Below are 15268 nucleotides of genomic sequence, written 5' to 3' on the forward strand. Positions count from 1 at the left end.
TGCCCCATCCCACCTCCAGTCTTTACTTTCTAACAATTCACCCAGTTCCATGACTAAGGACTAGCCTGGGGAGACGGTACCCCTGCCATCGCTGGGAGGGGACCAGGCAGGGATTCAGTCCCGGGGAAAGAGACTAGGAATCCTGAAAGGACGGAGGCCGAAAGAAGGAAGAAGGCTGTTGCTGGGATTGCCAATGACTCGCGCTCCCAGGCTCCTGGGGGCCATAAAGCTTTGAGGAGGATGCAGCAACCCCTCCCTCTCCTGCTCCCGGAACCCAGAGTGTCCCTACTTATAGTCAAAGCCTTGAGCGCTTACAGCCGCCCCCCCGCCCCGCTGCCAAAACAAAAACAAAAACAAACAAAAATCCCCACAAAACTCCTTCTGCGTCCAGGTCTTAGAGCCGGCTCCTACGCCTCCACTCGTCCACAGATTTTGAAAAGGGGGTGGGGAGTAGAAAGAAAGCCGACCAGTCTCAACCTCAGAGCCCCCCTCCCTTCTTAGTGCGAAGTAAATCAAACGCAACAAAGTGAAAGTCATCGAGTGTAGTGGCTTCAACAGCTTCTCAGGCTGAAGGAGCCACTCGTAGATTTGGGCGAGCGAGGGGGGCTTGGTCTCCTTGCCTCTCCGTTTCTCAAAGTCACTTTTCCTCCCGAGGCCGGGACGCAGGAGTTCACACAAGCAAGAAGCCAGGAAAGAGACCCAAGAGAGGCAGGGCCACCCCAGACTTTGGGCCAGCCGTTTGCAGGCTGGAAGCTCAGCGCTCCCACTTCGGCCCCGAGTTCTAGGCGCCTGGTCCGGCAGGTCAGTCCGGATGAGGCCTGTCCCGGGAGCATCAGCGCTCTGGCACCCCTGGCCTCCTAGCCTGGAGAAGCAGAAGCGGTGCAAGCAAGCGCTGCGGGCGACCAGACCTGGTTACTTGTCCAAGGCCTCTGGCCCGGTGCAGGGCAACAAAGTCAGACAAACGGGAAATCTGGGCTTGTTTGTTTGTTTGTTTTTTAACACAGGATTTTTATTAAAATTACTTAAAAAATCGAAAACTTTCAGCGCCCGGCGCTCTTGGGGAACCGCGCGGAACTGCTGAGCTCCAACTTCCGGGGCTCAGGACCCGGAAAATGGGGCAGAAGGCTTGTCGCCTACACACTTTTTTTCTTTTTCATATTTGAAAAATGTTTGCACTGAACAAAATGTTTTTAAAAAGCAAAAAAGAAAACAGGAGTAATCCAAACATAACCAAACCAAAATAAACCACCAAGAAAGGAGTTAGGCCTGCAAGGGGAACAAGCCCATCCTGAAAGTCATTTTGGCAACAATCACCACCGATATTTACAACGAAAAGCGAAATCTGCCACCAGTTGTCAGAACGTTTACATGGCCATAAATATGTAGCATTTTCTTATAAAAAATTCTCTATATTTTTAAAGTGTTCTCCACTTGCTTTAGAAGACTGCTGACAATATCGCTACTCACACAAACATATTTTACAAAATTCACGAAAGCGGGGTGGGGGTTCGCTCTTTTTCTCATTTTCAAGTGACGACTTTAACGCTGGGATGGTTTGGTCCCCCCCAGGGAGAGGCAAAGAAGCGAAGCTGCGCAAACATTCTGTAAACACGGCTTAAAGTTCAACCCTCTCCAAGGTTCAAAGGAGAGAAAGATGGGGGCAGAGTCGGGTGGATGGAATCTGCCACTTCAAGGAGTCGCAGGCAACCTCCCGGCGCCTCCCCAACGGAGCCGAGAGTCAACTCGACTCTATAATAATAATTATAATAATAATAATAACCACCATACGGACCAAGTCCTCCTCGCCGCCGCCGCCGCAGTCGCCGGGGTGGGGCCTGGGCCTAGGGCCGCGAGTCTCCGAGGGGCGGTGCTCACCAAGTCCACTGCTGGGCCTGGACAAGGGGGTGTGCTGTCGGGTACTGGGGGGTGCTGGCCGAGCTGTACTGGGCGTTGTACTGCATGTGCTGCAGTGACTGCGCGCTGTAGGCCGAAAAGGGGATGCCTGCCTGGAAGGTGGCAGCTGCCAGGTCCTGGGCTTTGAGCGCGTGGCACGGCTTGCCGTCTCTGACTAAGACGGGCACGGCCACCCGGCGCGGCGAGGGCAAGGGTGTCACCTCCATACCTTTCTCCGCCCGGGCGCGCTTCATCTTGTAGCGGTGGTTCTGGAACCAGATCTTTACCTGCGTGGGCGTGAGGCGGATGAGACTGGCCAGGTGCTCGCGCTCGGGAGCCGACAGGTACCGCTGCTGCCGGAAGCGCCGCTCCAACTCGTAGGTTTGCGCCTTGGAGAAGAGCACCCGCCGCTTCCGCTTCTTGCCTGCGTCCCCCCCGCCGCCCGGGGTCTCCTTGTCATTGTCCGGTGACTCGTCAGCCGAGGGCTCCGGGGACTTGGAGCTTGAGTCTTGTGGGGGCGCTCCCGCCGCCAACCCGTGCACTGGAGGGGAGAGAAGCGAGTCAGGCGCCTGGAGGCCGCGCGTCGCCTGGGCCAGACCTAGAGCACCTTGTTCCTCCGTGGGCCTTTGGCCCTCCGCTCTCTGCGGCCCAGCGCTGCTGCCTCTGCGGTGATCCCCAACCTGCGCCACGCCTGAGAACGCCGTCGGGGTCTTCCAGGGTAAAGGGGAAAATCTGTAGGAGTAGGGGCTTGGAATTTGCGGTTGTAGGGATTCGCACTGTGTGGGTGCGAATCGCGGGGGGTGCGTGGGAGATCATTGCGGGTTAAGGGCTCCGGCCCCCTTGAGCTGTTTCCTCTCTGTAGAGACGTGGGCAGATTTTTAAGAGAAACCCCCCACAATCCCAGCATTGATCGTCTCGGCCATTTAAGGCAGGTTTTGGGGGCTTTCTTTCTCTCTTTCTCTCTCTTTTTTGCTTTCGGTCTTTCTCGACGCCCCCTGCACTGCACAAAGCGTCCTCTATGATCACACAGGGGGCAGGGTGAGCTACTTATACCCAGGCCACCCCAAGCCTCCCCCACCCTCTGCCCGCAGCCGGACCAGGCTCACTGGCTAGTTCCAGTATGTCAGGCCAGTCCCTCCCGGCGGTTGGAATCTGGGGTCTAGGACCCAAGCTATCAGTCTCGGTTGACATCTGCAACCAGCCCTTGGGAGGCATTTCCTTTCTCCTCTGCCTCCTTAATTTCTCATGTTGAAAAAAAAAATATTGAGAGCAAGTCTTTTGCAGAGACTAAGGGGGCTTGACCAGGAGGAAAGAGGGCAACCCAAACAAATGTTAAAAAAAGCTATCTAGGAACCCAGGGGGAAGGATCTGAGCTTTGGCTTCTTTCCCCCTTTACTCCCAGCGTCCAGCCCGGGCTACAGCCACAGGAATGGAGGCTGTCACAGCCGAAGCAGCCAAGTTTCACTACTTACGGGAGTACTGGAGGCCCTCAGTGCTGGCCAGCCAGCGTGTATACGGGTTGTCGCTGCTGTCGTAGAAAGGGCTCTTCAGGGGCAGGCTCTGCACCGCGTCCAGGGCGCCCTGCCCCAGGGGCCCAGCCCTCTTGGCGGGCTCGGGCCCCTCGCTCTCCTCTTCCGGTCCCTCAGCCACCGAGCCCTCCTCATCGTTGGTATCCGGCAGGTCCAAGATGTCCTTGACCGAAAACCCCGTCTTTGTGTTGGTCAGCGACATGGTTCAGGACCCCGCAATTTATGCCGCAAAGTTGTAGCTTCACTTGGTCAATTCGTGGCGCTCCCCAGCCCTGGCGGGCGGGGGAGGGGGTTGGGGGGAGGGATTGGGGGAGGGGAGGGGGATGGGCTTTAATTATTGAGGTAATTATTATTTTTTTTAAAAAAAGAGAAAGAATCAGTGGGGAAAGGGAGGGGGAAAAGAAAGCCCAACTCAGAGCCTCTGTCTTCTCTGGAAGCACGCGGAAATGAGCGCAGGGAGCTGGGCTGCCTGCGCGCCGAGCGCCGGCCCGGCCTTAGTTTGTAACTCCAGGAGAGGTGCCAAGGCGGCGTCAGCTTGGGCTCCAGCGGCCGCTCCGCGCGCGGTGGCGGCTGGTGGCGAGGAAAAAATGGGCCATTGCCCGAGCGATCAGTCCATATAAGGCTGGGCTCCACTCACGAACCTGGGGAGGGGGGAGGGGGAGAAAGAGGGAGGGAGGGGAAAAGAGGGAGGGAGGGGGAGTAAGAGAGGGAGTGAGAGAAGGGTGGAAAAAGGGGAAGAGACATTAAAAACGCAAAGGTTGGCCACGTGTGGGCGGGTCTTGGGAGTCAAGTGGATGAAGACAGTATTTGCAGATGTGAAATTGTGGGTTTTGGGGAGCTCCGCGCTCCCAGCCAACGGCCCTCTAGAGCAAGATGAGAGGTGTAACGTGTCAATTAATTGCAAAGACCGGGAGAGCCTTTTTTTTCTCCCCTTCAGTATTTACATACAAAGGACCACCGCGTCGCTCGCGAGTCCACACACTTGAAAGGGCCGTTTTAACAAATTGCATCTTAAAAAAGAAAGGGGGGGGGGGAGGACCAAAACAGAAACCGGGAAGAGGAGGGAAAATATCCTCTTTAACATTCCCCAGTTCCTACCTCCCCGCCGCCCGCAACACCCCCAGCCGGAAAATTGGAGATTTGTGGAGTCTTTGGAAAAGGGGGAGGGGGCGAAGGCACAGTCGCGGAAATCTCTCCTTCCCCTTGCTGGTGGTTCCCTAAACAAGATCCGGTTCAAATGGCAAGAACCCAACTTCTGTAAGCCTCCTAGGTCAATATTTTGGTTGAGGCTTAAGGATGAGTACTAGAAATGACAAGGCAAGTAATTGATTCTAGTTAAACGCGAAAGAGCTCAAAACCCAGCAGAGGGCTAGGCTCAGGGCCGGCCAAAGCCACCACCAAGGACCACCCCCACCCCAGCCGCCCTTTATTTGCTAAAGGCTCATTTATTTCCTTCACTCCCCCCACTCCTCATTTCTTTGCGGCAGCGGAGGACACGTAGTTCACTTTCTGCTTTGCGGGCGGTCGAGGGAAGGGCGGGGTGGGAGTTAGGAGCTTTGACTCTGGCCGGATTCGGACCCAGGCCCTGCCGCCTTTGGCCTCCGCAGGCTGCTTATTCTGAGTAGAGGGAAGGGCAGACGACCCCGCTCCTTTCCTGCTCTCTATTATCCTGGTCTCTTCGAACCCCTCCCTCTCCAGTCTTCAACTAAAGGTGGAGCTGCAGGAGGGAAGCAGGCGGGATTGTGGCGGGGGCGGGGGAAGCTTGTGCTTCAACCTGGGTGAAGACTCAGAAAGCCACAGGGGAGGGGTCCCAGGATGGGCGGATGATGCTGAGTTTTCTTCGGAGTTTTCTATTCCCCACAAAAGTCCTTTAATTTCTTCTGGATGTCCCGGGGAGCGGGGTGCATTCCGAGGACGCGCTCTGGGTTCCCAGTTTGAATTAGGTTAGTGTTAACTTTCCAACCTAAGAACTGAACTTTCCCAGGACAAGCCTACTCCACCGCGCCAGGGTGGAAAAGGTCATTCCTCTCTTAGTGACCCTGGTTCCAGTTTAAATTTGGGGAGGGGGGAGAGGAGGAGGTTTGCTACAATATGCTTGTTCTCCCCACAGGAACGTGTGGAAGGAACTGTACCTAGGGGCGAGAAGGGGTGACGATTGCTTTCGAGGGTCCGGGTCTCTCTTCCCCCACTGCCGGCAGCCTGGGCAGCCTTAGCTAACACCGGCGAAGCAGAGTGCGCGGACGCCAGGTCCTTCTTCCGCGCAGCTGCTTCGGCCGCCGCAGCGCCCCCCGCTACCCCCGGGTTGCCAGCGCCGGGTGAGGGCGCCTCTCTCGGAGCCGTCCCTCGGCTTTCTGCAGCCTCGCTGCCTCGCCCCCAGTATGTGACGTGGGTGACAATGGCCCAGGTTGGAGCGAGCCCCTCGTCGGCGCGTCCTGGGTGGTCGGACCCGGGCAAACACAAATACAAACCGATTGCTAAGCTGCGGACAATGAGCGAAATGTAGACAAATGTCCCGCTCCCGTTGGAAGCCTTTGTCCCGGCTCGGTTTTTGCATTTATTTCAGTGGCGAAATAATACATGATTGACGCTCTCTTTCAATGTGTCCTAACTGTTTGGAATAAATCTAAGGTTGTTCCTAGTTGTCATGGTATTCAACCCTTTTCAATGGACTATCTCTTCATTCATTTCTGAATCCGTCCACAATATTAAGGAAACCCCTTCATGTCGACGCTCCCCGATTCCTCTTTTTCTCCTCCTACTTTTTCTTTTCTCCTTTCGCCCCCTTTTTCCTCCCGCAAGAATTAAAAACTGGTTTGAATCGTGTTCCTCAAACCTTTTACTTTTCGTGTTCCCCCTCCCTTTCCAGTCTCTGTCTTTCTCAGCCTCCCTGCCTGTTGCCTCTCCCTTCCCCCTTTCACGTGGGAGCTCACTGCTCTGTCCGGTTGGAGGAGGGAAATCGGTTTTCCTGGAGTCGGGGAAGCACCACCGAGTTTGGACACAGGGAGGGGGTGGGCCTGCCTGGGGCCATTGTTACTTGGCTCCTAAATAAATAACTGGCAAGAAAAAGTTCCTCAACCCAAGCATTGCAGAAAAGACCCTCCTTTTGTCCCTCCTCTTATCCCTCTGTCCTAAGGGAGAGAAGCTTTCTTGGGCACTAGGATTGCCTCCAGGATTGGGGTCTGGGGCCAGAATGAAGCCTGGTAGGGCTAGGCTAATTCTTGGGTTGAGTGGGAAAGGGGTCCTTTGGCAGGAAGTGTCCCTTATAAAAATCTCTCTCTCTCTCACACACACACACACACACACACACACACATCTCCAGAGCCCAGAACCATCTTTGTGGTGGTGGTGGTGGTGGTGGTGGGGTTGCCCCTGTCTTCCAGGGCCTGCTCATTTCCTGGGCTTGGAACTACTTAGTTCCCTGTAGTTTCCAACTTCTTCCTCCCTTCTCCCAGCATAGCGGGCTTTCTTTTCGATACAGTCAGTGCAGCTGTTGACTAGGTCTCCTCCCCTCTCCCCTGGGAGCTTGCAAGGTGCGCAGAGCACCTGAGAGACAACTGTTTTCCTACGGGAATCCAGCCTCCTGGGAATTAATCACCGGAGGGAGTGCTGACATAGGTGCCCTGGGACGGAAGTCCCCATGTCAGTTCACAAACGTCTGGTTTGCAACAGGGCCTGCCCTTTGGCCTCAACTAACCAAAACCCTAGGCATCTTAGCTCCAAAAGTCCCCATTCCCGAGCACCTGCAGGCCTACACTTTTCCCTGCGGGCGCAGGCACTCAGTTGGTATCTCCTTCCCCTCCACCCTCGCCCCAGGTGGTACACCCGTTTTTTCCTTCTCCGGATCTTGGGGCAACCGGGAGGCGAGAGAGAGAGCAGGAGAGGGCTCTGGCCTTGCCTGCAGTCGCAGCTCCCTGCCCTACCGAATCCATACAGCTCGGAGTCTCTCCAGGGACGTGGCGAGTCCATTTTCCCCATCCCGCCGGTGCGGTTCCCGCGTCCTCTTCCAAAGCTTTAACATTTGCAATTGAAAAGGCCCAGGGAGACCACTGGGAGGCCCATAATTGAAGGGGAGAAACTGGGCTTGTTAGAGGAAGATCATAAAATTCAAGTCCCCCAGGAACAGCCTGTGGACGTCAGCGCGGGCCCAGCTGGCGGCCGGGGGCAAGTCCCAAGCCCAGAGTTTACTCCAAGGTCTCCTGGATTTGGTGGGCCGAGATTGCGGCCAGAAGAGCAGAGGTCCGGGCGCTAAACGCATCTCTTCGGCCCAAATTAAACAGGTGATTGCACCCTGAAGACTCACCAAGAGGCGTTTCCCACGCCTCACTCCCGCCACCCAGCACCACATCCGGGCCTTTTGGAACCTGGGATCTCCTTTTTTCGCAGGATCCCGCACGCCCACCAGTTTGAGAGGCCCTAGTCCTGAGCCCCTTCCCCGCCGGGCGAAAATTATTTATTAACGCCTCACCTAAATACATCAGCGTCCGCTTGTACCAGTTTCAATTCTACGTGGTTGTCCCCCATTTCAGAATTCTTTAGTAAACTCTTTCCAGGTTCTATCTGGAGGTCAGGAGAAGACAATTTCCTGGGTTCAATCCGGTTTGGGTTAGGGCTTAGCTGTAATCTTCCGGAGAAACTCATGAGCTCTGCAGTGGGCCTTCTGTGCCGCAAACTTGGGGAAATTGAGGTGGGGGCCAGATGTTCTGAACCCAGCATGCCCTGAGCTACAGAGAGATTCTCCCAGCATCTGTGTCCAGAACGACATGCTCTTTTGATGGGGTCACCCCAATTGCTGTAGCCCTCCCCACCGCTGGCCTTAATTTTCTGCATTGGGGCCCCAGGTTCAGTACATATCACTAACTCTGTTCAGTCTTGCTAAGTTTATGATGGGTGCAATATGAGTCATAGGCTGGTGAGTGAAGGAAGAGAAATTCTCCCTGGAGGCTAGAGGAGAATCTTCTTTGGAGGCTCCTTGGAGCTCTTGGTCCACTGCTGCTGTTCTGGGTTTGGGGCAGACTAAAGCTCCAGCTCTGGAGGCTGGAGCCGGCAAGGAAGAGCTAAACAATTGCAGGGGGCCCGGGAGGGGAGGTGAATGTACACAGGGTAAGTGGCCCCACTTCATGACAAGTGGCCCTCTAACTCAGCCCAGTGTTTACCTGTTTACTTTCCCAGGTAGCTCAAACAGACGACCTTCTCGGTGATCAGAGCTTGGGGCGGCACTGATGTGTCCTGCCTTGTGGGCTTTTCACTTCCCCACACCCAAGGTTTTAGGCCCCCTGTTGGGTGGGGTGGAGGTGGGGAGTTGAACCCTAAACAGGAGCAAACAAGGCAACAGAGACACTTTAGGAAACTGGGAAGAGGCCTCTGCCCATGAATTGGAGCTGCTCTTAGTGTGCCTGTGGTTGAAGTGGGCATCCTCTGGATGGTGTCTAACCCTTTCCTCCCAATCTCTGTTCTTGGTTTTAAGGGCCTCTTGGGTCACTGGGCTCACATCTTCTTCTTTTAGGCTAATGAAAACTTGCTGGGTAGGTACATCCTCTAGGGGATTTAAGAGCAGAAGAAGTCCTAGTGGGGGAATCTTGGGGACCCAGTTTGAAGGAGGGGTTGACCTTGAGGGGTTCAATGCTTTAGCAGCCCTAGGTGGCACCCCTCACCCTCCTCACCCACAAAACACTTTCAATCATTAAAAACACTAGGTCTTTTTCTTTTATTAGGAAGAACTAATGTGTTTGACTTCATTTCAGTTCTTTTTCTTTTGGAATGAAAAGGACTGAAAAGAAACTCCTTTCCTGGTATAGTATGTGGCTGAGCTCTCAGGCGCCCTGCACATCCCATCTCAAGTGGAGTAGTATATTGTCTGGTTAGTGCCAAGGTGGAGTCTTCATTCACTCGGGAAACAAAGCATGTTGCACCTTCCTGCTTCAGTGAGGATTAACTGCGAGGACACAAAGGTTTTGTTGGAGGGGGAAGGTTTATTTTACCTCGGGTTGGACACTGGGAATGTGACATGCACTTGATATCAATAGGGAAGGAAAATGTTGCCCATTCTGATCCATGAGTATCATGATAAAGATGATCACCTAAAAGATGCCAATCTCCAAAACGGCATAAGGTGGCTTTGGTTTCATGTGGGGCAGCTGGAGCTGTGTCAGCTCCAGTATACTGAGTGAAAGAAATCAAAGCATGTGACCTAAGAGTAACACCCTACACAGAGATCTTTCCTGACTTAGAAAACTGAAAGTCAGTTTTGTCCCTGGCCAGCCAGCTTCAGTTTTGGTCTTCCCTTCTGTCTGAGGTCACTGGAAATCCTGCCTCCTGTGGGATAACTGGGTTGGGGGAGGGGTATAGCTGTGTGGATGGCAACTTTGGAAAGGCCAGGCCATGACTGGGCAGATCTTTGGCAGGAAAGTACCCCATTTCTTCATTAGCCACAGGTCAGATGAACCAGAAAGTTAGTCTGAAAGAAAACCTCAATTTATTCTGGGGTCAAGCCCCAGATAAGTCCCTGCCCCACCTTTGGTCCACATTGTGGTATTAACTTTTAAATACCAGGAGGGGAAGAATGAATGCCTCTTACACAGATAATCCCAAGTCACCAAGAAGGTGTTGGTTAAATAAGTTTTCCAAGTCCAGAGACTGAGTTCTGATTATGTGTTTCAGGAAAAGCTCATCCCTCCACTTTTTCCACAGTAGCAGGAATCCTGTGAAGCCATGGAGAGAAGTGATCTTGGGATCCTTGAGCCTGGAGTCCTACAGCAATTTACTTGTGGGTTCAGGAGGAAGGCATCTAAATAGGTGCCTCTTCCATATTCTTTTTCAAAGTGAAATATACCACACTTTGCCAATTATCTGCTTCCAAAGGAAGCACCCCACCTCCAAAGGAAAATATCTCCTGAGGACGGAAATTGTAATAGAAATTAGGATTTCTCTTTCTATTAATCAGCCTCATTGTGTGGGCACAAGACCCTGTGGGCATATGTTAGGACTTTGATAAATGCACTGTAATGAGATCTTTGAAAATTCATCCAATAAAATAAGAGGCAAGAAAAGCCGTTTAACTTTCATGGATGTTAAATTGAACAAGAAATGTGGCTCTAGGGGTTCTACAAAATGGAACCAGCCTCCCTCCAATATTGTCTTTTAAAACGTAGTTTTAAGCCCCCCTCGGGCCAAAGGAGCCTGTTCCAGGCAATCCATTATCACTAGTTTATTGGGGGAACCAAAAGCTATGTCCCCCGGGGCGAACCCCTGTGCTTTATTCGTTCGCGCTGCTCTAATGATTAAATATGTTACAATGAGATTACGCATCGTCAGTGTTGCCTTCAGGAACGTTCTTCCAGCCAAGCCCGACCTTCCCCTGATAAAGGCGATTTCAATGCAGGAGATTTGGGTTTCTCTGGGAAACAGAGTGCTCAAAGCACTTTCTTATCTGAATTTACTTCTTAACACGTGACAAAATCATTACCACAAGACTTTGGAAAACAAGCAGCCTCCCCTAACCGGTTAGCATTCCGCACTTAAAGCTGGGCCAAACGGGCTCATATGCTATGTATTCAAGCGAGGCGTAAGGAAGCCACGCTCTCTGCCTGGGCTAAGGGCTGGGGCTCGCAAGGACAAGGAACGCACCGACGGTCCCTAGGACAAGAAGAGGGGGTGCCTGGGGAATCTGTCTCTTATTTCTTTAATCTGGGTACCAAAGGTCTATACCTGTTCTCTAAACACACCCTAAGTGCCACCAAAGAGGGGAAGGAGCGAGAGGCGAGTGGAAGGGCCTTGTAACATTTGTGCGTGTGCGTGTGTGTGTGTGTGTGTCCGGGGAGGGGGGTCTGGAACCAAGGGGGCGCCCCTCCGAGACCAGACTTCAGCAGACCCCACAGAGGTTCATTTTTGATCCTCTGGCGATCTCTACTGTCGCAAACGAGAACTGTCCAGGACCGGGCGCGGCCCGGGCGGCACTCACTCCGCAAACCCCAGGCTTAGGTCTCCTTTCCAGTTACTGCCTCCTACAGCTCCAACCCTGAACCCTCACTGGTCCTTCTGACCTGAGACTCCTACCACTTGTCTTCCAGTCTTCCAGCTCCTCAACGCCCCCCACCCCGCTCCTGTCCCAGTTCCGCCTGAAGAAAATCCCCTTCCTCCGCTAGGCGCCATCTACAAATTATCCTAGGACTTTTGCCTCTGCTTTAACCCCCAATCCCAAACCCTCCACGGCGCACAGGGTGACTTACCAGGTAGAAGTGTAAGGCTGGCCCTTCCTTACAGCGGTCCTGGCAACTGAGGAGCATCCGACACCGGTTAGTGGGGAGGAGGCTGCCGAGGCGCGCGTTGCGCCCTCTCTGCCTCCCACTCCCCGGCGATTCAGCAACAGCCCCGCCGCATTTCAAGGCGCGTCTTTATCTAGTCCTCCACCTACCCGGACCCCCCTCCTACTGCGCCCTTCCCCCCACTGCGTGCCCTCTCGGGCGGGGCTTGAGGGTCCGCTGGGCTCCGGGAGGGCGGGGGTGGCTATGGGCGCCGCGCGCTTCCCTCCTCCTCTTCCTCTATGTCCTCCGCACCTGCCCAACCCCCCGGGGCAGTCCGGCTTTCCCCAGCCGGGTCGCAAGGTTCTCGGCAGGAGAGCCTGGCCTCGCTGACAAGTAAAACTTTTCCGACTGTAGGTGTGATTGGGGTGGGGGGCGAATTTCTCTCTAGGAGTGACCCCTCCCCCCAGGGACCAGCGAAGTCAGGGGAGGACTTGAGACGCCTAGCATTTGCCCACCTGCTGCTTCCTGACTCCGTAGCTTGGGGACCGAGCCGAGTCAGGAGCCGCCAGAGAAACGGTCAGGTCAGGGGGTCGCAGAGGGGACCCCGAAACCTGACAAATCCGGCGGGGACTGCGGTGCCCCGAGATTCCTCTCTGATGGTCCGCCTCGTGGACGGTGCGCTGAGCGCATTCCTGTCCCCGGCGGCTGCCGATACCCGTGGGTATCGTGGGGCAGGGGCAGTAGGTGCCTGACAGCGAGAGGTGGCGCCCGGGTTCCCCCATCTTCTCCACACGGTTCTTCTGAGGTTCCAGGCGCTCGGGGAACACACACAACGGAAACGAGCGCAAGCCGGGGGCTCACCTGGAGCGCGGCTGCGCCGCTGGAGCCCCGCCTCGGTCAGCGCGCAGGTTCCCGGCCGCTCTTTATCTCCAGCCGCCGGCGGCTGCCGAACGGCGGACGCTCGACTGTGGCTGAGCTGGCGGAGAGCCCTCCCCTCCTGGCTCCTGGCTCCCGGCTCCCGGCCCGGCGGCCCCACCCTCCCGCCTCGGGCCCCGCGGTCGCAGCGCAGCCCCAGCGGAGGGGGCAGCTCCCTGCGCCGCGCGCGCTCTGTTTGTTTTCCTTGCCCGACTGACGTGAGTCAAAATATTGGCCATATGTTCAGCGGCAATAAATTGGGTATGAGCGCAAACACACTTGGGCTTCGATGGCTCTTTCAGCTGCCACATGGCCAGCTTGGGAGGGAGGGGGTCCTACCCCGCCTTGACCCCTTCCCCCCAAACGCCGGGTAAGTACGTCCCTTAGCGCCCCTCTGAGCTGAAAATCTGGGACTCTGAATTTCTTCTCTCCCTCATCCCTCCTCAGTCCCCATCAGTGCCTCAGACCCTGTAGCTGCTGACAAGCCCAGGCTGCTGGTTAACAAGGTCGCCATCTATAAATTGCTTGGTCGCTAAGACGCCATAAAACCAAAGGGCCAGATGTGGCACGTTATTTATGTGTGAAACCGCGTTTACACTAGATACGCGGATCCAAGGCTAAGATAGCAGGACTTCGCGGGAGGTCGCAGACCTCTGGCCCTCGCCTACAGACTCCTCTCTCCAGTGAAGTCCCAGGTCCAGATTGAGGGGTGTCAGTCTTCCTGGGAAAGGGATTCGGCTCTCTGCAGCCTAGGAAGGAAGTTGGTTCAGTGCACTTGTGCCAAGGTGCCACCTGTCCAGGATTAGAGGCAACCTCTCTCCTCCCCGCCAGCTTTCTTGTTTCCTTGCTCTTCTCCTCAACCCCTACCCCGTCTGGAAGACTTTCATTTTCCAGGCGTTCCATGGGGCTCAGTTCTGACAACAGGAAAGATTGTAATTAAACGCTGGACTTGCTGGACCCTGCCAGGTGGGTAGAATTCAAGGGCCGGGAATTCTTGATCCCCAAAGGAAGAGTTTTTTGGGGGGCAGGATAAGAAGTGGAGTAGCTCACCTGGCTGAGGGAGCCCTTGAGAGTATTCCTGCCTCAAACCTGACCGATGGACACATGTCATGTGCCTTGTTTAAGTTAAATGGCATCCAAGGTGCTCAGAGAGAGGCAATGCTGGCATTGGATATGACATCCAGCCAGCCCTATGTGCTTCAGGAAAGGCAAGTAAATATTATGTCTTAATAGAAAACAATTGTTTTGTTTTTCCCCTTCAGAAGGCGGTCTGGAGGACTGCATATCCCCAAACTGATCACCTCACACTTTCCTCACGTGAATTCATTAAGTCATTGTCTCTCCTTGCTATTATTTCACTCTTTCTTGAAGTGAACCCAATTCTCTCTGTAGTTAATAAGCACTGAGCCAGGCCCCCTACCTTCCTTTTCATCTTCAAAACACCTGGGGTTCCCTGAATGGCATCTTCCTTCTGGCCAAGGAAAATAAGAGATGAAAAAATGTTACCCTACTGCAGGGAAAAACATAAGCATTTGACTTTACTATTACAAGTTACCCCAGGTCTGTGTTCACTGGATAACTGTCCTTAGGTGGCTGTTAAGGATGGGAAAATGATGCTACTGAAAGAGGGTGGGAGAGAAGGGGAGAATAAGTGTGGGCTGGGGATAGGGAGGAGAAACTTATTCAACAAGTGTAAAAAAGAACTATAAAGCCAACCTCTTAACCTTTAAGTCCTGAGTACAAACAGTACCTCTCTGAGTTTGCACTCCTTGGAGTTCCAAGGTGAATTCCCAGACTTCTTGTTAAAGTAGGAAAATCTGGGGCTACCTTCAGGCCTGCAGGATTTGTTGATCTTAGAAAATTACTACTGCATTTCCCTCTTGCTCTCTCTCTCTTTGCATTTCTCTCTCCTCTCTCTCTTTGCAGTTCTCTCTTTTTCTCTCTCTCTTTCTCTCCCTGCAGTGCTAGGGCTTGAACCCAGGATCTTGTACTACCTGGCAAGTGCTCTACCACTGAGCTGTACCTACACTAACCATTTTTGTGGACTTCAAAGTCATTATTTATGGCAAAAAAAAAAAAATCAAAATAAAACAAATATAGAGTCTTTTTGGGTTTACATCATCTCCTAGTGTAAACTCTGGGATCACTGATGAATTGCTTCTTTGGGTGAAAGTAGTGCTGCATAACCAAAGGTAGACAAGGAAATTTGAAGGCAGAGCTTTGTTGTCCTTGTGGGAATGGGAATCTTTGTCTAACAAGTGCACTGTGAAAATAAGCTTGTATTCCTTCCCTGCCTGAATCACTACTACCTGGTGGGCAATGAACTGAGATACATATAAGGAGTTTAGAAAGTCAGTATGTGGAGGGGCGGGGGATGTAGTTCAGTGGCAGAATGCTTGCATAGCAAGTGTGAGCCCAGGGTTCAATCCCACAGTCTTTTATACTATTATTATTTCAGAAATATTCCTATTCTACTCATGGACACAAACTTTATGACTTTTCACACTGGAAGAAACCTTCCACTAAGTTCCCCATAAGTATCAGCTACAAGTGTTTATGTTGTTCCTCTGTGAGAATGAGCAGTTTTCTGAACTTACGAGTAAACCATCAATTCAAATGAGTACTCTAGGATGTCTTGAACTGAGCTAGAATATAATTGAATTGTCTTGAAAACAAATATTCAGTGGTTCT

The 15268-nt window shown here is 53.4% G+C and overlaps 1 protein-coding gene across 2 annotated transcripts; it reads right to left on the reverse strand.

Moving 5' to 3' along the window:
- Positions 1 to 999: 999 nt before the first annotated feature.
- Nkx2-2 (NK2 homeobox 2) lies at positions 1000 to 12595 on the reverse strand. 2 transcript variants are annotated; one of them, XM_047541853.1, is made up of 5 exons: positions 12524 to 12595; positions 11648 to 11693; positions 8576 to 8728; positions 3366 to 4063; positions 1000 to 2434 (listed from the first exon to the last, which is right to left on the reverse strand). In XM_047541853.1, the coding sequence occupies exons 4-5, from the start codon at positions 3622 to 3624 to the stop codon at positions 1872 to 1874; spliced, it is 822 nt and encodes a 273-aa protein (XP_047397809.1). In that variant the 5' UTR covers positions 3625 to 4063; positions 8576 to 8728; positions 11648 to 11693; positions 12524 to 12595; the 3' UTR covers positions 1000 to 1871. The 2 variants fall into 2 exon arrangements, with proteins under 2 accessions (XP_047397809.1, XP_047397808.1); XM_047541852.1 differs by lacking the exons at positions 8576 to 8728; positions 12524 to 12595 and having other exon boundaries at positions 11648 to 11782.
- Between the last annotated feature and the right edge of the window lie 2673 nt (positions 12596 to 15268).

Source organism: Sciurus carolinensis, chromosome 2, assembly GCF_902686445.1.
Source record: "Sciurus carolinensis chromosome 2, mSciCar1.2, whole genome shotgun sequence".
NCBI lineage: Eukaryota > Metazoa > Chordata > Mammalia > Rodentia > Sciuridae > Sciurus > Sciurus carolinensis.

Excerpts from the sequence above, each read along its gene's own strand:
- Nkx2-2 (XM_047541853.1), bottom strand. The coding sequence starts at position 3,624 with ATGTCGCTGACCAACACAAAGACGGGGTTTTCGGTCAAGGACATCTTG. Across the intron at positions 2,435-3,365 it reads TGAGGGCCTCCAGTACTCCC|TGCACGGGTTGGCGGCGGGA; the intron begins GTAAGTAGTGAA and ends TCTCCCCTCCAG.